The sequence below is a fragment of the Oryzias melastigma genome, linkage group LG9, assembly GCF_002922805.2.
Source record: "Oryzias melastigma strain HK-1 linkage group LG9, ASM292280v2, whole genome shotgun sequence".
NCBI lineage: Eukaryota > Metazoa > Chordata > Actinopteri > Beloniformes > Adrianichthyidae > Oryzias > Oryzias melastigma.
The window spans coordinates 26,619,922-26,640,829 of record NC_050520.1 but is presented as its reverse complement, the minus strand read 5'-3'; the positions used below and the strand labels follow the sequence as shown (position 1 = coordinate 26,640,829).

The window sequence follows — 20,908 nt, the reverse complement described above, 5'->3', positions numbered from 1 at the left end:
TATAAGATAATTCACACCAAACTGTCTCATCCTTGTCTTTGGGCTTTTTTATGCACTGGTCTGCAGTCATGTTAGAAAGAAGTGAGCTGTCTTTGAACCATTTAACCTTTTAACACTGGAGACGTAACTAGCAACGCCTACGTAACACTTTGACAACTAATCGACCAATCACGAGATCAATGTGAATCATCTGATTCTAAAGCGGAGAAAAACTTTTCATTTTGGCTTTGCACTAATATGCAGCTTCACAACCTTTTCTCTGCAACAGGATCAGCTGATTTACATCAATTGGCTTAGCCCTTCACTACAGTAAAGTGTTGCATAGAATTGTCAGAATTGTCCCTCAAATCTCCAGCTGAGGAAGTGGGATTCATCCCTTTAGAGCTGTGTGCTCTGGGGTCCAGGTGCAGGGCGTTTTACGTCCCTCCGTCCAGTGACTGATGGTTTGGATATAAGTGTTCTGTTGTGGAATCCCACAAAGCCCTCATTGCTGTTCTTCAGTTAACCTCAAGGATAAAAGCATGCGGACGTCTCCTTTGGCCCCAATTCTCCCCACTTTTGTTAGTGGACTATGGAATATGTAGCCCTTGTTGCACAGGTGGTATCCTGAAAGTCATTGCAACACCTGGATTGTTTTATCTGGATGAAATCAAACTTTTGATAATGCAGTGCAGGTTTTATATGAAGCAGGTGCTTCGACTTAAAGAAAATCCAGATTGTTCTGCACAATAAAAGTGATTCTCAGGAAACTAAATTATAGCCTGAAGGGAATTAGTTCTGAAAAAAAGATGAATGGGCACACATGCAGTCTTTGCAGGGGGTTTCAGTCCCCCCCACTATCAATATAACAGGATATTACAGCATCTTCTCCTACTGGATTAAGTTAACCTCCAGGGTTGAAGCCCCCCTCCGATGAATCATCTCCTAACTCGTTTATAGCTTCAGGTGGAATCATGCACATTTTACAGATTTCAAACAAACCAAGTCGATTTTTTTTTCCAAAGACCTCTTCGCCAATGGCGCGCCAGCACACGCGCGTGTTCCCTCCCTTACGCGCGCCACGGAGAAGTTATTATGTAAGATATTCCCAATCACATCTCCGCAGGAGTCACGGGCATGAAGTGGCTTTGAGAGGGTTTTTTTTTCAGGACCCACCTTCCTCCTCCTCCTCCTCCACCACAAACTCCACCGAGTCTCACCTGATGCGCAGCGGAGCCTGGAATCCCGGAGGAAAGAAGATTTCGGTAAGAAAAGAGCAGTCTTTTCAGTCATCATTAGTCGCACGTGACTGTTATCAGTAGCATGGGTTTTCCTGAATGACTCACTTTTCCTGTGAAGTCTGAAATGATTGTATTTATTTCACAGTATTCCCCGATTTAAGGTTAATTTTCAGGCACATTTTGGCGCAGACTGCTGCTGCTATGCTCCTTATTTTTCTCTTTGTTTCCCTCATTAAGCGCTTTCAGAGCATATTCTTAAAGGCGGCTTTGATTGGGTAAACATGCTTGGTTTCATTTGGACAGGAGTGCGCCCCTCTCACGACACTGGAGTCCCTGCCGCTTGGCTGGAGCGCAAATCGACGCGCACAAACACACTGGGATCCACGAGAAGCTGCACAGACCTGGGTAGGACTCTCATGCATGGCGTTTCATCATTATTTAACCTTTTATATTTATGAGCAGGAGACTAAACAGAAAATGTCAAGCAAACATGTTGAGTGAGCCACATGAAGGCATTTATTCATATGAGGAAGAAATCGGCATCTAATCCCAAATACCACCACATTTCCAAATTCTGCTCATATCCAGCAGCTGTTCATGTATGTTCAGATCTAATAAGTGAAATTGTTCGACAAAAGAAGCATCTTGAAGATCTTTCTGCAAAGGTTTCTTTTGTTTGGAACAGTCACTGTAATCACGCAGACAAAACTGCACATCCTAATAGGCTATTACAGCTCATAACGGAGACAGCCACAAGCAATTAATGTCCTACCTGTCAACATTTATCATTGTTAAGGACTCCTCCATTAAAAGATGAATGCTTTAAATCCTAAAGATGGAACTCTGCTCGCATTGCTGCATTGCAAAACTTATTTCCAGGGAAATGATGTGGGCCAGACATCTCAGCCAGGTTGTGGATGCTCATAATTGAACTCACCCACACACGCAATTCCAACATTCTCACTGTAATGAAATTGTATTTCTATAATGCTTTTCCGGGACATTCATTTGTTTTGTTGGAGCTTGTGAGGATTGGATGCTGTTGAGGCTGGAAATCTGCTGCGTATGTTCTGTGGCAAGTAAAGGTGACGCCAGACAGCAACCTCTAAAAGAAGAATGGGAAAAAATGGTGAATAAAGGGCTCTAATGGTCACACAAAGTGCAGTCATTATCATCATTATTGTAATGGAAATTTAGATCAGCAGGCTATTACAAAACACTTTCTTTTTCATGAAGCTTCATCGGGGAGTTGGTTTATTCTTGTTGTCTGCACTTGGGGAGATAAAAAACAGTTTGGCTCACAGCCTCATATCTGCATCCATTATTCTTCTTCATCGTTTTACCTAAAATATTAAATCTATCGACATTTTGTTCCAATTAAAATGTGATCATAGAGCATCAAATGGGCTAAAAGTGCAGACAGTTTAAGATCTTGTCTTGCAGGAATAGAACGATGCTTCTTTAATAGATAACAGGCCATTTTTTCAGGTTTCAAGAAGCCATTTTTTCATTTAACATTTTTAAATTGCCACCCCGATCATCTTTTGATCTATTTTAAAAGTGTTCCAGTGGTCTTTTAATCATGATTATGCTGTTTTTTTGTCAAAATCTAAAAACCTGTGATTATATGGGACATGGTTTCTGCAGAGTAGTAGTTCATTAACAATTTGTTTTTGAGTTTGCTGTTGGTGCAGACTAGAGTGAGCCTGTCTTCATTTCCCATCATCTCTTTGTTTACACTCTCCTGCTAGCTTACAGCTCCTCACAACCCCAACCCAACATTACTCTTGCAACAAAAATGGTGAGCAATACCAGAGATATCTTGCTTTACATTTCTGAATCAGATGCCAGGTCGGACAAGGAAAACAAAGACGTTCATAGATCTATTTGTCTCCAAGTGAATGCATCAGAATGGTGTGGAGCAGGGAGCTTGTGGCCTGTCGATTGTAGCTTCTATGTCACACTTAGAAGCTTTTCACATTAGCATTTTTGTCTGCTCCTTAATTATACTTATAATAACAATTTTAAGCTTCATTTTCTTTATCTATGTCATTCATCTTAAAAAAATGCTACAAGAACATGTTAAAAACACCAAAAACTTTAAATAAACCCTATGATTACTCCCCAAGTTAACTAAATAAAATCCTTTTTTCAGATCCAACATTTGTTTTTTGTTTTTTTTTCAGGCAAAAGAAGACTGCCATAAAGACTACCAGAGATTAAAGGCCGGAGAAGATGCAAATGGTATTCATTAAGTAATTACATCAGGTGTGACAGAGTAAATCCATTTTGTCCTCTGGCATTGGAGACAGTCTGGAAAATCCATCATGGAGCCGCAGCACAACAGCAATCACAACCAAGCCCTGTGGCGAGAGATCCCCTGGGATTCCAGCGACGACTGCTCGCTCTCCATGAGCGGCACCACCTTCCTCATCGTCGCCTACAGCACGGTCATGGCCGTGGGACTAATTGGCAACTCTTGCCTGGTGTTTGTCATCGCGCAGCATAAGGAGATGCACAATGTTACCAACATATTAATTGCCAACTTGTCTTGTTCAGACATTCTCATGTGCATCATATGCCTGCCAGTCACTATTATCTACACACTGATGGACCACTGGATCCTGGGAGACGCTCTGTGCAAGCTCACACCCTTCATCCAGTGTATATCTGTGACTGTCTCCATCTTCTCCCTGGTCCTCATCGCCATGGAGCGCTACCAGCTCATCGTTCATCCCACTGGATGGAAACCTTTGGTGGGCCAGTCCTACTTGGCAGTGGCTGTCACCTGGATTGTGGCCTGCCTCATTTCAGTGCCTTTCCTCTCGTATAGCGTGCTTACCTTTCCGTTCCAGAACCTGAGCATCCCCATCCCCGTTACTGAGCAACTGGTTTGCATGGAAATGTGGCCGACTGTTCAAGGAAGGCGAGCTTACACCACCTCCCTGCTGGTCTTCCAGTACTTCCTGCCCCTCACCCTCATCCTGATCTGCTACCTGCACATCTACCTTCGCCTCAAGAGGAGGAAGGACATGGTGGAGCGTGGCAGGAAGAACAAGGGTTCCGCCAGGATCAACGCCATGTTAATCTCTATCGTGGTGGCGTTCGGCCTCTCCTGGCTTCCCCTCAACATCTTCAACACGGTGTTTGACTGGAACCATGAGGTGATTCCAACCTGCGGCCATGACATCATCTTTTCGTTTTGCCACCTCATGGCCATGATGTCCACCTGTGTCAACCCCATCATCTATGGGTTCCTCAACAGCAACTTCCAGAAGCAGCTGAAGTCCACAGTGCTGCGCTGCCGCTGCTGGGGGGTAACGGAGCGGTACGAGACCATCCCGCTGTCCACCGTCAGCACAGAGGTCACCAAGGGATCCATCTTGAGTAATGGATCTGTTGGCATCAACACATAAACTCGAGCGAAGGGACAAAGATGTCCGCAGATGCAGCTCGGCCATCATCCTGTCATCATTCAGTGCTTTTGTTTTTGCTTTGCTCAAGGCAATTGAAAAGTTTACAAAGCCGTAAACTTTACAACAGCAGTGCTGGGAAAAAACAGCGAACACTCAGCCAGCCAGTTTGTCCCAGATTTTTTTTCATTTTTATGAGTCTACATGTCATCGGAAGTAGATAACAGAGAGACGGTGCAGGCTGAACAACTACAAGTACTGGAGGACAAGCGAGGACTCTTTGTGGGGAATATTTGAACTTTTATTTGACTGTGGGTGTAAACAAACAGGCAGCCTTTTCATCTGATATGCATATAGACTGTCTGTTCTCTTGGGTCCAGAGATCTCGTCACCAGTTGTGTTTACATGGATATCAGCTGTTATCGGAGGCTTAGCACTCTTTCACCTGCTGTAAATGTTTCTGCCAGAGAGAGGGAACAAAGGCCACTGTAAATGTTTTTTTTTCTGGAATATAGCTTTTTTATGTTTATGGGATCCTTGGAAAATATTCAGTGACCTGTGTTGTGTTTATAATTATCAATGGAAAAATGTATTACATCATAAAAGGAGCGAGCAATATAGTGCACAAGCTCCAGAAAACATGCATTCAGTCGTAAACCATCCTAATGCCTTTTGTAATCCTTTAACTCACTAAGGTGCAACAGTCTTTGGCAGAGAACCTTGGTCACAGCTGTAAACACCTCATGCCTGACAAGGTCTGAACCTATACAGCACTATAGAGCGCGATGGTTTCTCATAAAAGTGTCCATCCATCTGTTTGGGGTCATCAAAATCTACTCCAGCTGTCATCGGGCGAACGGAGCTGCACACTGGACAAGTCGCCAGTCCATCAAAGGGTCACCCAAAGACAAACGAGACACAAAGCAGTCACGTCTGTGGTTCTAGGCACAAATCTGTGTCGGTAACTATCGGTAACTATACTAACTTTTTGAACTATTGGAGGGATAGGAATGAAAAAGTTCCCACAGGATGACACCACACGGGACAGAAACTTTTATTTTGACAGAGCTCACAACCCTGCAACCATGATGCTAGTCTCATACAGTGTGTCATTTAAAGCTTTATAAAAACAAGCAGTGGTAGAGGACTTTTTGTAGGAGTTGTATTTAACACAAAATAGTTACTTAATGCTGATGATCTGCATTAAAGAGCACTTGGTAACATTAAAAATGTCCCTCAGTAACCTTCTGCTTTCAATTTTTCTGTTATATTTTGTTGCATTAAATCACATTTTTATCTTTCAAGACAATGTATGTGTCGCAATGTTTTGCTTTCTAAATTAGTATATGATATTTGCTTTTCAGACTGTTTCTTTTTGGATGCCTGCACTCCCTCTCTGCGTCATTTTGCTCTTTTTGAACATATTTGATGAGGAAAAATGTGTTTTTATGTCAAGGTTCAAGTTGATCTCATCTCTGGAAATCTTTGGAGGGTGTTAAAATCTGAAGGACTGAGTCTGGTGTTGTTGTAGTGTGAGTTATGACTCGGTTTCTCTTAAACGTGTTAACCTCATCTGTCTCCAAATTTCACCGCTTTGTGCTTGATTTTCATTGGCTGAACGTGGATTATTATCTAATGATTTTTAGGTAAACCATCTTCTCACATAATATTGAGGTTAATGGGCTCACCTATTTCCTCCCCTACTCATATAGGTGGAAACAAATGCAAAAGACTTGTGGTTAACAAGGGTTCCTGCAACTGGACTTAAAATCTTATTCCTTGAAATGTGACTGATGAAGAAGATAAAGACTGATGATGATGAAGCCTCTTGGATGGAAACGTTTCAAAGTTTTAAGTCCAGTTGCTATGACTCACCTGAATAATTAAGAGCCTTCACCGAGTTACAAGTTCAGATTATGGATGTTTTTAAACTTTTTTTCATTACCTATTTTACCAGAGTTGCTATAGTTACATAAACAAATTAAAAGTAATTAATTAAAAGTCCCACTCCAGCTATATTTTTATCTATTTTAAAATCGTTCATAGTGGTCTTTTAATTATAGTTATGCAATTTTTACCTAAAATTTATATTTAAAAAAATCTATGCTGCTTTTTAAGACATATTTTTTGCAGCGCCGCAGGACTTCATTAGAAGTTTGCCTCTGGTTTATGGGTGGGACAGTTGGCACAAAAGTAAGTCTTGTTTGATTCATTTGTTTACATTCTCTCCCGTTAGCTTACAGCTCAGCTAACATTAGCGGTACAACAATAAGAAAATGGTTAACAATATCAGAGCTATACAGCTTTACAGCTATACAGTTTTGAGCCAGATACCATTTCAGGCGAGAAAAACAAAGACTTACATGGATCTGGTTGACTGCAGGTGAACCCTCCAAATTGGAGCAGAGAAGGGAGACTTTGGCCCATCCATGGCAATTGCTGCATCACAAACCAGATCTTTTTTAAACTGCTGGTTTTGTATCTGCTTATGATCCAACATGATTTAAAAATAACTCAAAAACACAGATTTTAACTTAAATTATTTTATATATGTCCTCCATCACGAGAAAAATGGTAATTTTCATTGGAGTGGGTCTTTACTGACAATAAGCAAATGAAGATTAGACTGATTGGAGTAGTTCAATTTATTAATTGAAAAGGGACAGGACTAAAAACAACATTTTTAAACTTTAAAATGTAACAGATGGCACGTCCACAAGCCATCTAGCTAACAGCTAATTTGCAGACCAGGTCCCTGAGAATAAACAAAAAACAACAAACAACAGATACACAAACATCAACAAACAAAATACATATAATCCAGAACAATCACAACAAAACACTAGCACATTTAAAGGAGCAGCAGTTGATAATATTTCTGCATCTTTCAACAGGTATTTTTGGCACTATACTTGTGAATAAACTATTCCCATTGTCTCTGGTTTCAAGAAGAGCTCCTCTAGTAAAGTTATGTCAGAATTCCTTCACTACTCTGCACTATTTAGTGCGTTTGCCATTTTGTATCTGAATCAACAATTCCAAAACCCAAATTCCAAATTTCCCAGAAGTTTCTGCGAACACCAGTGTGCATCGATGCTCACTAGATTGGCAAATATAGACCACAATGCATGTCGTTTGAATGATTTTTCATGTGAAAAAAATGCATTGTATTGGGTTTTTATAAACCTTCCAAGTTTTCATTATCAGAACACAATAGATTCATAAATTATCTTAAAAAATGCTCATTTCCATTAGGTGTTAACTTTGGGAAATTGGTGTTGTCATTTGCAGTTTAAAAATAAAATGAGAGCGGGGTGTCCGTATTGTTATAAAATTCAGAGCACTAGATAGTCCTAAACTTTATAGTTTGTTTGTAGTTAGGGAGTAGTGAGGGAATTCAGACGTATCCCGTGTGTTATTTCCTTCTACTGGCCTCTAAAAGATTATTACTTTAGAACCGTCCAATGTTTTGTTCTTAGCAACTTTTGATGTTTTTAATGTTTTGACTTTTGGAGTCATTTTGCTGTTAGGTAATTTAATCTCAGTCACAGCTTATTAGTCTTCTAACACTCAACAGTACTTTTAGCCTCAGAATGCAGCAAAACATCCCCAGACCATAAACAGAGCCTCCTCTGTGTCTAACAGTAGGGACAGTCTCCTCTTGATAAACTTAATTTCTGCATCAATGAACATTGAAGTGTTGTTTCCAAAAAGCTCAAGCTTTACCTCACAACTCTAAGGGTTTTTTTTTTTTTTTTTTTTTAACAGATATTTCTGGCTTGTTTATATCCATTATGGGAAATTCCTAGTCTGGCTTTTTTGATGTGATTTGCTCCATCAGTTGTGTCCTCCTTGGTTGTCCACTTTGGTTTGAGCAGAGAAGGATGGTCAATCTGATATGGATGTATCTTGACCTTAAATTTCTGAATAATATGCACATGCAGTCAAAGGATCAGGAAGTTACTCGAAGGCGATCTTGTAGGCTTAACCCTTGAAGCAGGTTCAAGAATGTGTGAAAACACTGGTTCTTGAATGCGAGTGTAGCCCACGGTGTTCACACTGGACAATCAACGAGGGGCTTCTACTTTTTTGCTGTTTTCTGTTTGTTTTTGTTCTGTTTTCCTAGTGCATGTCTACCACCACCACAGTTGGAAGAGGCTTGGTGTGAAATATCAAAGTACTGCAAATTTTGCTCCAGGCTTTTTCTTTCAGAGCTCTATTCCAAAAAATGAAAGCCTTATAATTCTGGTTAAATCATATTAATCATTTCTCCTTCATTATCAATTTTCCAACAGTTGTCACTTCTGTGAATGGAAAGGGATATCCAAACGTTACTACCAAATCCAAGTCTGAAACAGGTGTTTACACAAACCTTTCTTTGGAAATGGTCGCTTGAATGCATGTTGCTGATTGCGATGTGAATATAGCCAAACACGCCCACTCCCTGTATTTTTTATGGTCATAGTGAGTGTGGTACACACCTTGTCACCAAACAGCTTAGTGAAAACTACCACCATATAATATTTGAACGATTTTACCAAAAAACATTCAAAGAAAAACAACATTTTTTTTCAGTATTTACCTAATTTACATCAAAATGGATGAAACTCTTTTTCACAATGTAAATCCAAGTCACCAAACTTTCAGTGTTGATGTTGGAGGCCTTCAAAAGACAGGAAATCCCCCTGCAACCCATGCGGAGAACAAATAAAAGGTTTTATCTGTTTACACTGATTCTCATACACCTAAATGTTTTAGCGGCTAACATGAGATGATGGAGGGCTCTTTTTTTAAAAAGACGTTGCGTAATCAAGTTAAACTCCTTGTGGACGGAAGTGCAGAAAGGACAAATTCCTCCCCTTTTTATGAATATTTCAAAATGTTTCTGAGGTCAAGCTGAGTGCGCTGCTTCTCTGTACATTATTTAGGGAAACGTCTAAGATCGCTAAATTTTTAGATGCTCTTCTGGTGTTGAAAAACATGGACGTTCTCCTTGGGGTGGAGACTGCTGTGTCAGCGTGTTCAAAAACAGCACGTTTGAGTGGAGGGAGAGAACATTGGGTTCTTGCATTTGGTTCTTAGTGACGCAAATGAGGAGGTAAAAACCTGTTTGTCTGTCCTGTTGTATCTCACAGAGACTCCAGAGAGCCCTCCTCGGTCCTTGTCACCATAGCTCGCTGCAGGCTTCCGGTACTTTGGCCTAACCTTTCTAAACTGCCGGCCCCCCTTCCGACCTCTCGTTTTTACCCCCACTTTACCTGTGTGTCCTTTCAAAGCAGTAAAAGTCAAGCAGCTCTGCTCCTTTTGCCTGGAATGAAAGACCTGAGGTGCCGGAGGTGCTGATGGGGTTCAGTGGCACTTGGCAAGGAGTAAAACTGGAATTACTCTTTGTGTTGTTAGCCATTGTAGAGCAGGCTTGGGGCACATTACTGCAGAATGAAATACAGCTCAGCTGGAGACAAACACTTAATAAGTCCAGGAGGCCAGACTCCTCGTCAGTGGAGCACTTCCAGAAAGATTAGCATCTTGGCTCCCCTGCATTTTAATTTAGAGAGACTCTCATGCAGGCAGTGTCTCCAAATCACAGGAACAACTTGAACTTGTTTGCCAGAGATTTGCTCAAGCTGTTGTTTTGAGTCTCCAAATTCTACTAAAGCCATTTTCACTGACTTATTCTGTGACTAGTCGACCTCCTTTCTTATCCACATCACATCCATAATCCAGCAGGTTCCTGATGAGCTGACTAACTTTATGGTGATGGCTATTTTCCAGAACATGCAAGTAACAGTTGGCGATGTTTGCACTCTGGTTCCTGTGAGAACAAATGAATCCCTTTTTTTTCCAGCAGGTGAAAAGGTCAGGAAGGTGCGCTGCTTCCTCTACATTCTTATCTTGGCATAATATGTACCAAACATCTTTAGGAAACAGACAGATTGCTCATTCACAGGTCAAACACACAGACTGGCTTCATCAATTTATTCTTGCCTCTTATCTTTATTCAGATTGCCATAATGATTCTATAGCATATCAGGTGATCCCAATTCAACAGACCTTCAGTGGAGACTATGTCAGGTTATAGTTCCCATCATCCGTTTATTGCTCTGGACGTCATAACAGTGGGAATTTACAAGAACTTCCTCGTTAACCCTTTCTGGGTGGTACAGGTGTCTCTGAATTTGTGGGTTTTCGCTTGTGTCTAAAATAGTTCAAAACCCCTTCCTGGCTGTAAAGACTTTAAAAAATATGCATTTTATTGTTATTAAAAATACACCAGCTGCTGATTAATCGAGGAATGTAAAGGTGTGTGTTTGTGTGCAACTGTAATTATGACCAACAGTGAATTCAGTTTGCTGTCTCAGTCAGGCTTCAGTCAGATTGATTGGGAGTAATTAGTGGACCTGCAGCTTTGGGAGTTCATGCTCAGTAGGTCCTGTGTTTTTCTGCAAGCGTTTCCCTGTTTTACACTTGTAAACATCCTCAAATGACACAAAATTTCTGTCTTACATCTATTTTTTCATTCACAAACATTAGATTTAAGCAAAGACTGTCTTTGGTGTGGCTTAGATTTAAAATTGAGGGAATATTTTTGATAGGTTTTAACACAATGTGTTCAGAAAATGAGAAAAAAATGATATTTGAAAATTAAACAAGGAAATAGTGAGTTTGTGGAATAAAAAGGAGCGGACATTTCTAATAAAAGTGGAATAGACAGAATTCTATGCAGCATAGGATCAATTATACGGAGGAAAAAACTCTTTCTACAGATAAGAAGCTACTTTTGACATTTTATCAAATTTAACAATCACTGAATCCTGCAGTGAAGGAATCAAATCTTTCTAGATGTAGCTACTTTACCTCCTGTGCCCTCTGCTGGCCAACCACACCACCAGAAGAGTCTAAAGTGTGTTAAAAAGTACTATAACCGGGCAATAATGTGACCCATTCCAACACCAAAATTAAGAAAAAAAACATTTCGTCAACACATAGAAGTCTTTGAATTGTTTTCAAATGAGGAAATGCAGCATGTACTCCTGTCTAAACCATTCTGAAACTGAATCATTTTGTTCATTAAATACTAAGAAAATATTATCCACTAATAAAATGTCTTAATGAAAGACAAAGCCAACAAAATAACCACTGAAATATTTAAAATTGAAAAAAATAATACACTTTTTTTAAAAATAAATAAATACCAAAAAAATCAGAGACAACCCTCTAAACAAAAATATATGCAGTCTTGGTGCTTTGATTGTTGTGCTTTGGCTAAATCAATCTAAATGTTTATTTCTAAATGAGGTTCACACAGACCTGCAGTAAAAATATCACATCCAGACTTCTGGCTTTTCTGTCAAGTATTGCAAGAAAACTTCCTCCTAGCAGAAGAAACAGATTTTATTCAGGATTTGCATTAAAAAGTAAATTATTTGATACAGTGGAGACACTTTGTTATTATACCAAACATCGTTTGTACGTTCGGTATCTGGTTTTTGCTTCAGTTACACTCCCCTGAAAAAAACAAAAAACATTTGATTAGAACAGTACCATTTAATCATCATCTTACATCCATTAAAATATACACAGCAGAGTGAGTGGAGCTTACTAGAAGTCCTCTTATTCTGTAAATCTTTGCTAAAGGTGACTCCTCCAGGTGGCTCAAGTCACTGCAGGGTGCAATGCTGTTAAGAAATCTTATCTGCTGGAAGAGAAAAAGACAAACATCTCAAATAAACAAAAGCAAAAATTCCAGGAGTTCCAACTCCTGTTGTAGAGATGCTTACGTTTCCCAGTGTGCTTGGAGAGTCGTCCAGTTCTCGCTTCCCTCCTGGACTCAGACCAAACGACCAGTGCTGACAGCAGCCCTTTGACAGGACCGAGCTCACCAGCAGCCACAGCATCCACGTTTTCATGGCCATTCCTGCAAAATGCAAGAGCTGGGACACGAAATGCAGAATAAATTGAATATTTTAGGATGAATATTTAAAATGGTATTGATAAAATCCTCTCTGATACCTTCAGTTCATAAGTCAGGGAGCTCGTCCAGTTTCTGTTGTGAAAAATTCTGCTGCCCTGCTTTATATAAGTGTGTCTGCTGCGTTTTCTTCCATCACTTCACAGCAGGGCGGCCCAAAGTGGGATTAAGCACTGCCATGAATCACAGGCAACCTGCGGAGCAAGTTTACACCTAATGTGCGATTTTTTTTTTTTTTGCCATTTAATAAAAACAGCACATTACATGTTGTTTCAAAAGGCTTCCAGCTCCATGCAGGCATTTTTAAAATGATTTTATCTGAAACAAAAATCCCCAACAATCTCATTTTTCTCTTCATAGAAGTTTATTTTGAAGTCAATACTTAGACACACTCTTTAAACCAAACACATCTCCCCCGTACTGCATTCATTAAGATATATTAAAATAAATAAACAGACTCCCTCCATTGTTGTCACACTATTAAAAACACAACATGATTGCCTTCATCATTCACTCCAACAGGCTGGGTACCTACTATTTAAATAACAGCATTGCAGCAGAGCAGCTTTCAGCTGCAGCCACACAGACTTCAGACATGCAAAAACACAATGACTGACACCAACAGGTGAGAAACTCCTCACAAAAACATCTAACCAATTCCTTTTTGGGGGAACATTTTGGAAGCACTGGATTTTGTTTACCTCAAAGATCATTAAAAACATATTTGGTAAGAAAAGTAAACCAAACAACAAACATGTGCAAAACAGATTCAAAGGGTGATTGAGTGAAACTACATGTTCCAGGAGAATACAACAATGAGGACACGGCTCTTTTGAAGCACGCTCAGGTGGATTATATACATTTTTTATGAGAAATAATATATGACACATATATATATAAACACTTGCAACTGTGGATCGCTCGCACACTTTCAGAGGTAGATTCACAGAGCACAGAAAACAAAAGGGTCTTTTTTAAATGGAAATCCTCACAGCTCTCTGTCATGTGTTGCATATTTAAGGTAGCATAGTTTTACTGGTGCACAAACAGCACTTCTTGCCTTTTACAATGCTCTATTGTACTGTATGGCTTTAGCTTGCATTGCTTGATAATTCCAGCAAAAAAATAAAACATTTTTGGAAGAAATTTGTCTACCATGCACAGGAAAAACAGATAAAGTAAAGCTTTACGTTTGAAACCTAACAACACTTCATGAAAATCACAGGTGAGAGGATTTGAAATCTTTTGAGCTTTGAATGACGTCAATATAAATTATGCAAAACAATAATCCAGAAACTTTAACACACTTAAGATTTTTTTTGGTGGTGTGTGTGCAGCTTAACATTTTAAAAATGCATATTGACAACCCTGGATAAATCCTAGTGCAAGATATTTAAAGCTGTTGGTGGAATGCCAGGGAACACAGAGTTCAAGGGGAAAAAAGAGGGAATTCAAGAGAACAGACTGTGTGATTGATGGAAGAAAAGGATGAGCAGCCAGGTGGCTATCTGACACTCTGTGACATGTGCAGAGGGGTCAGCATCTCCTCAAAAATGGCTCCTTTCACATTGGAGCCCCTGAGGTTGGCCTCCTGCAGATCACAGCCGGAGAGGTCACAGTTCTGCAGACGAAAAGATGAACGGAGGGTTAAATAGATCAACCTGAGAATAGAATTTAGTTTTTATGTTCATGAATGTGTAGGCTGAAAATTGTTCAAATATTTTCCTCAAACCAGGATTTATTGTATTTTTATAATTCAAGTCCATGATGAACTAATTGTCATTTATTCAATTTGGAATTCTGCAAAAAACAAAACAATAAAATCCAGATTTGTTACTTTCTGTTTTTTCTCTAAATCTCTATTTTTTTTTTTTAAATAATAAATTCAATGGAATTAAAATGACAGAAAACATAAATGCAAATTCTATTCCGGTTTGAAAAGCTGCATTATTCTTGTCACCAAACATCTTTCGTCGTCATCATTGATTGCTTTTAAAGATAATCCTGTCTGAAGGCTGAATTCACCTCCAGATCTGTTCCTGCCAAAGTGGCCCCCCGCAGGTTGCAGTTCTTCAGCTTTGCATTTTTGAGGGTGGCCACACGCAGGTTGATTCCAGTCATTTGGCTTCCTTCCATGTCAACTCCTTTCAGGTTTGCGCCTGATCATCAAAGCATGAAGTTAATATTTAAAAAAGAAAAAGTTAAATCGGATTAAGGAGTCAGAGTAATCACCTTCCAGATTGGCCTTGAGTCCAGAAGGATCCTCAAAGTTGCATCCTTTGAGAGAAGCTCCTTCAGCGTTCGAGCACAGCATCTTCACTCCTTGTAAATTAGCTCCCTTTGAAAAGAGACAGATTTAACTGTAATATTTTCTGTTATATTGACAAAGACACCTTGAAAGCAAGTCTTAAAGACGACAAAAATTTAGTTTTTGGTGTTTTTTAACATGCTTGTGTCACATTTTTCTCTTTGAGGAGTGCACATGGAAAACAAATTAAGCTTAAAAGTGTATTCCTAAGCATTTATTAATTCAAACTGATGAGATTAAAGAGCAGATTCAAAAATGTTGCTTGAAAATGAGCTTATTTGTGACCAAGAAAATACTCTGGACGGACCACAAGCTTCCTGCTCCGCTCCATTCTGATGCATCCACATAGACAAGCAGATCTGTGTACGTCTTTTTATTCATCATCTGAGCTCTCAGCAATGGAAGGGTTTGAAAGGACTTCTGGACACCTACATCCAATATGGCTCCAGAAAGGTCGGCCCGCTCCAGATTAGAACAGCACAGATTAGCATGTGACAGATTGCAGCGGCTCAAGTTGGCCATCTTGAAATTAATGTAGCGCAGATCGAGGCGAGACAGATCCCCACCGCTGAAGTTCAGTCCCTAAGAGTCAGAGCAGCAGGGTCAGGTGTTAGCACACCTCCAAAAAAATGCTTAGAAACAATCTCACGTAGCATTACCTGACAGCGGAGCTCAGACTTGGTAGGCGTTGCCATGAGGAAGCGAACAAACTCTTTGCGGGAAATGGGAGAGTGGTCCTCAGGAGGCTGCGAGTTCTTTTGATAAAAACAAAAATACGCGTTAGTCAAAGATAACAGTAGGTGATCAGATTCCTGTGTGGCACTTTTTACATCACCTTGATTGTTACTTCCAGCTGTTCAGCCAGCTTTTCAATCCCAAAGAAGCGTGCCTCCTCGAGGACTCCTGAAAAACATTTATTGTTTTTCAAGCTAATGATTAGATAATATTATTTAAAATTAAATATTTTTTAAGCAAAATACTACACTTTTATTTAAATGTTAAAGAAAAACACCAAACAAGTCAGTTGATCACTTGATGACAAAAACAAAGCAAAATTCGTTTCTTCAGTACTTATGCAAATACTCACCTCTTACATTGATCCCTTCATTGATAATAAGCTGACCGTGTCTCAGGTAGTTGAGAATGGGCTCAAAGTATTCGGGGCTGCGGTCGATTAGATAGGCACCATGCTTGTCCTGCTTGTTACCCCACACATCTGAGGTGGACAAAACTCATTTAAAAAAGACGACAAATGAAACAACAGTAGAACTCCTAACAATCTGCTTTTCTAAACTACCTTTCTCCCGGAACATGTGAGCAAGCATGCTTTCTGGCTCCTTGCTGACTAGGGTGCTCCTAAACACAAAAAAAGACATTTAGAAAAGCAGGAAAAACAAATATAGACTGACTTACAGCAATCATTTGACTAATTCTACCTGGTGGTGGTGAATAGACGCCCTCCAATGTTGAGGGTCAGCCAATCGGTGTGAGCTCCCAGGCGCTCAGATGTAACCTTCACTTCATTCTGAGGGTCTGTCGCAGGGATGCAACAATGAAAGAGGGGTTGAAACATTATAGGTACTGGAGGAATATAAAACATAAGCAGCAAACAAAACTCACCAATAAATGGATCTCCCTCCGACACATACAGCACATCGTCATCTCTGTTTCAAGAAATACAAACAGTTATGGAGGGTCCATCATTTAGGAATAACAAGTAGTATAATTTCAATTAATATTAACCAAAAACTATTAATATCATTTCTTATAGTCAATTAATTTATTTTGCTTAATGGAATTTGTAAATATGTATGCAGAGGAACGAATAGAAGTAGAATTTAAAAAAAAATGTATTTTTAATCATATTAATAAATAAAATGTAATCAATTTTATATAATAACACTGATAACCAGCCCAAGAAAAAAAACATACTTAATCTCACAGGAGCTTACCGTATTAAGGCAATGTCATCTATAAGACCACCTCTCCCATTGTATAAACAACAAGCTTTGATTCCCAGCTTACTGCTTGCGACAGATAATAAATCGGGCAAAGTTCCATAGACTGCTACCACCTGGACAGAAACATTTTTGAGTGGAATCAGTTCTAAAGCTAACCATTACTTTAAAGTATGGAGCAAAAAAATAGAACAAACTGTTTGTGTGTTGGAAAAAAACAAATACCAACATGAAACAAAACCATAACAGCCAAAAAGCCCTTTATAGGGCTCCCTGATGCTTTATACTAGCATACGTTTTGCAGTTGTGATTCATCTGCGTTCCGTGGAAAAAGCCAGTCATTCCGCGGCCCAGGCTACTAAAACCAACACAGACATCACTTCACTCTTCGTTTAAACTCACCTTGCCATTTTTAGGTGTCCCGTTAACAAATAAGGTAACTCTTCTCATTCTTTGAACGCTTTGGTAGTGGATAAATCTAAATTTTATTTGATAAAAACGCTGTTTCTACCAGCTAACAGCTTGATCCCTGACTGGCCAGCTAACAGCATCAGACAACAACACGAGACAAAAGACGCGTTCATGATGTCTAGGAATTTTTTTGTATTTATTTTATTTCTAATTAAATATGGAAAATATGTGATATATATTTTAAATGCTATTTTTTATTTTATAAAAAAGAAAAACTTTCAATAAAATTTTAGCCCTAGGGTGTATGGCATTACACTACATTTTTATTTATCAGACTGTAACAAATTCTAGCCACAAGTAATTCTATGATTGAATACTCTGTTATTTTTAAATCAAAATAAAACAGTTTTCTTTTGAAAATAACTTTATAAATTGCTAGTATTCATCTCAAACTTATGTTAGGAACATGTTTTAGGAGAAAAGTTTAGAACTTTCCGATAGCATTTAAAGTCTCCTTCTGCCTGCAAGTCGGTGATTGGTCAACTGGCTTTACGTCATCACGTTCTACGCGTTCGTTCGATTGGTGGTTTGCTCTCCGTTGCTAATGTTTACAAAGTCGTGTGTTTTCCACGAGTTTCAGACCATGCTGTCCTGTTTGGCCGGAAATGTTAGGTTTTTGCGCTCCTAACATGACATTAACGTGGTCTGCTACGAAGACTGCCCCGCTGCTAACCGCGGACTCTCTGTTGAAGCTAACATTAGCTTTCCTCTGATTTTAGTTGCTGGTGTTTCATTCAACACAATGTCTAATGAACCGCAGTGTTCGTGTTGCTCCCATCCTGTCTCTACTCACAGTGTTCATCAAACTCTCGATGAAATGGATTTTGAGCGAGGTTTGCATTTACGTCTTAGTCCTAAACTGTTAACCACACACTCAGACCCAAGTTATTTCCTAAACTAACACGTTTGTTGACTTGGGTAACCAGTTTCAATATGTGGTTTGCAGGAATCTGGTCTGCAGCAGTGGATGGAGACTTGGACAGAGTCAAGTCCTTCATCCACAAAGGTACAGACCCAAACCTGAGAGATTCATCAGGGTACACAGCTCTGGTGAGTGTTTTTGGGAGACTTTTATTGGCTTGAACTACTTTTGTCATCTTTTCTTATTTGTTGTTTTTGTCGTAGCATTACAGCTGCCGGAATGGTCATTTGACTATTTGCAAGTTTCTTTTGGAGAATGGCGCCTGTGCATCACCTCAGACACGAGGCGGATCCACGCCACTGCACAGAGCAGCTTACTGCGGTCATCTAGACGTGGTCAGACTCATTCTTCATCATGGAGCAGACCCCGGGATTTGTGACAACGATGGTGCTTCTGCCTTGCATAAGGTGCAGATGATAATAAAATTAAAGCATTTCACAGAAACAGTTGGTGGTTTTAATCAATGTTTGTCTCCCCGTTTAATGTGTGTGTAGGCTGCAGAACAAGGTCATAAAGAGGTGTGTCAGCTGCTTGTGGAGCGTTGTCCAGCTCTCTGCAGTCAGGCAAACAAGAGGCTTCAACTTCCCTACCAGCTGGCTAAACATGCAGACCTGCAGGATCTCCTGAAACCATCTCTGTGATGACTGGTTCTTACGCTGCCAAAGTTTGGACACATAAATAAAGAGATATTGCAACGTATTTTAATCACATCACCATCATCTCTTTATTTACACTCTCCTGCCATCTTACAACGCCTCACATTCCAACCTAACATTTTAGATGTAACAAAAAGGGTGAGTAATATTGGAGGTACCAGATACCAGTTTGGGTGAAGAAAAAAAAAAGACATTCGTGGATCTAGTAGTCTACCAGTGGATGCATCAGAATGGAACTGAACAGGGAGCTTGTGGCTCATCCATTGTATTTTCGGTCACAATTAAGCTCTTTTTCAAACTGATTTTTTTCCACGTCTGCTCCTGATTCACAGTCATTTTAATAAAAAAAAAAAACAATACACAAATGCATTTTTTAGCTGAATTTTCATTAAATATATATATGTCCTCATTCATCAGAAATCTTCCACAAGAATATGTTAAAAACACCAAAACACAATTTACATCTAAGTGGATCTTTTCTGTATATCAGTTTCTGTTCATCTTTATTCATTCAGCACAAATAAAGCAATTGCTGTTCTGTCACTGACTGGATACACTTTCCTGCTATATGCATGCAATACTTACTTTATGGAAAAATTACATAAAAAATGGTGAGTTTAAGCTTCATATGGAATTTATAAATATCACAGCCAACAAGACAAAATGTCCAAAAAAAGTACCAACATTCCATAATAAGATCAGATATTCTTCAAACACCATTAAGCCTGATTCATGACAAACACATTCTGCCTTCACTGTTTGTAAATCTCAAAAGCAGAACCCTTGAGAAGAACTCACAGCGCCCTCTAACTGCAAACATGCTTCAAAACCAGGGTACACTTCTCACAGGCGCTCTCATTTGTTTTATTTTAATCCATTATAGAATAATGTGTTATATCTATTGTGAGACTGTTTTAAGAACATTTGGTTTTATTTTTAAATTCCACCATTAATGTTTCACCTGTCCATTCAACCACGGCATCTCCCTACAGTGAACATCTTGTACACTGAGCATTTCTGCAGAAGCTTAAACTCTAACAGTTATAAAAAGATGAATAAGTCTACCTTTTAAATCAGAGGAAGCAAAGGTTTGCAGAGGAATAAAGGGGTTTAATAAAGAAATCTGTTGGTTCTGTCTTGTGGAAAACTTCTAAATATTGGATGAAGGAACATTTCTAGATAAATAAACATGCTCAATATTGAGAGGCAAATTTAAGCTTTTTGTTACAAAAAGGTGCAAAGCAGTATGGGTATTTGTAAACTCCAAACATGTTGGTTTTTGCTGCCTTAGATTTCAGATTTTTTAAGGTGTTTTTTCAGTTTGTGGCAATAGGGGGCGCCATTACCTTAAAGAAGCAACAACAGGTTTCTAATGTGCCAAATGAATGTTATTGCAGCTAACAATGACCTCATCCAATCCTCCCAGGACACTGCTGGAAAATTAAACAGTGTAATTGTGGGTACGAGAAGACAGGCATAAGGATTAACTTTCAGCTGATATCACTTGTTGTCTACCCCATCCATGCAATCAATGATTTGATGAAGCTCTCTAAAATATTTAAAATGTGTGAAGTTTCCTCCTGACTTGATTGCAACTTTTTTCATTCCTTTTTACCCAATTAAGTCTTATCTTTAGACCTGTCATTTTCACTAAAGCCAGTCTGGACTAACCAATGACTTTGGTTAAAGTGGTTAAATAAAAATAAAAAAAAAGGATTTTTGCCATTGAGGAGGATCATTCACACACAGAACTTCTGACACTAAACCCATGCTGGCATGTGATATCTCCGCATACCTCCTCCTCCTCCTCTCAGCCGTCCACGGATGTTCCTGTGATTTCCACATAAATGCGAACTCTCATTGAAAAGTTCTCGCCACAGTTTGAGAAACTCTCATTGGATGCTGCTGGTGGGTGGTGTTTCCAAACTACCTTCAAACCACATCCATGCCGTGACTGGAGGGGTGCCAGGCCACATCTGGAGCTCATTGCA

The 20,908-nt window shown here is 39.3% G+C and overlaps 3 protein-coding genes across 4 annotated transcripts; 2 read left to right on the top strand and 1 right to left on the bottom strand.

Moving 5' to 3' along the window:
* Positions 1 to 616: 616 nt before the first annotated feature.
* npy8br (neuropeptide Y receptor Y8b) lies at positions 617 to 5,942 on the top strand. 2 transcript variants are annotated; one of them, XM_036213740.1, is made up of 3 exons: positions 617 to 1,244; positions 1,524 to 1,625; positions 3,407 to 5,942. In XM_036213740.1, exon 3 carries the CDS (start codon positions 3,548 to 3,550, stop codon positions 4,634 to 4,636), a length of 1,089 nt encoding a protein of 362 aa, XP_036069633.1. In that variant the 5' UTR covers positions 617 to 1,244; positions 1,524 to 1,625; positions 3,407 to 3,547; the 3' UTR covers positions 4,637 to 5,942. The 2 variants fall into 2 exon arrangements, with proteins under 2 accessions (XP_036069633.1, XP_036069634.1); XM_036213741.1 differs by having other exon boundaries at positions 1,458 to 1,625.
* Positions 5,943 to 12,826: 6,884 nt separating this feature from the next.
* kctd9a (potassium channel tetramerization domain containing 9a) lies at positions 12,827 to 17,496 on the bottom strand. Its single transcript, XM_024275758.2, has 12 exons — positions 17,271 to 17,496; positions 16,863 to 16,984; positions 16,531 to 16,574; positions 16,347 to 16,443; positions 16,208 to 16,266; positions 15,998 to 16,126; positions 15,746 to 15,813; positions 15,570 to 15,665; positions 15,343 to 15,492; positions 14,835 to 14,940; positions 14,628 to 14,761; positions 12,827 to 14,223 (listed from the first exon to the last, which is right to left on the bottom strand). Exons 1-12 carry the CDS (start codon positions 17,316 to 17,318, stop codon positions 14,107 to 14,109), a joined length of 1,170 nt encoding a protein of 389 aa, XP_024131526.1. The 5' UTR covers positions 17,319 to 17,496; the 3' UTR covers positions 12,827 to 14,106.
* Positions 17,156 to 18,969, top strand: ankrd39 (ankyrin repeat domain 39). The gene is made up of 5 exons (XM_024275759.1): positions 17,156 to 17,304; positions 18,059 to 18,172; positions 18,286 to 18,389; positions 18,465 to 18,668; positions 18,756 to 18,969. The coding sequence occupies exons 2-5, from the start codon at positions 18,082 to 18,084 to the stop codon at positions 18,900 to 18,902; spliced, it is 546 nt and encodes a 181-aa protein (XP_024131527.1). The 5' UTR covers positions 17,156 to 17,304; positions 18,059 to 18,081; the 3' UTR covers positions 18,903 to 18,969.
* The last annotated feature ends 1,939 nt before the right edge of the window (positions 18,970 to 20,908 follow it).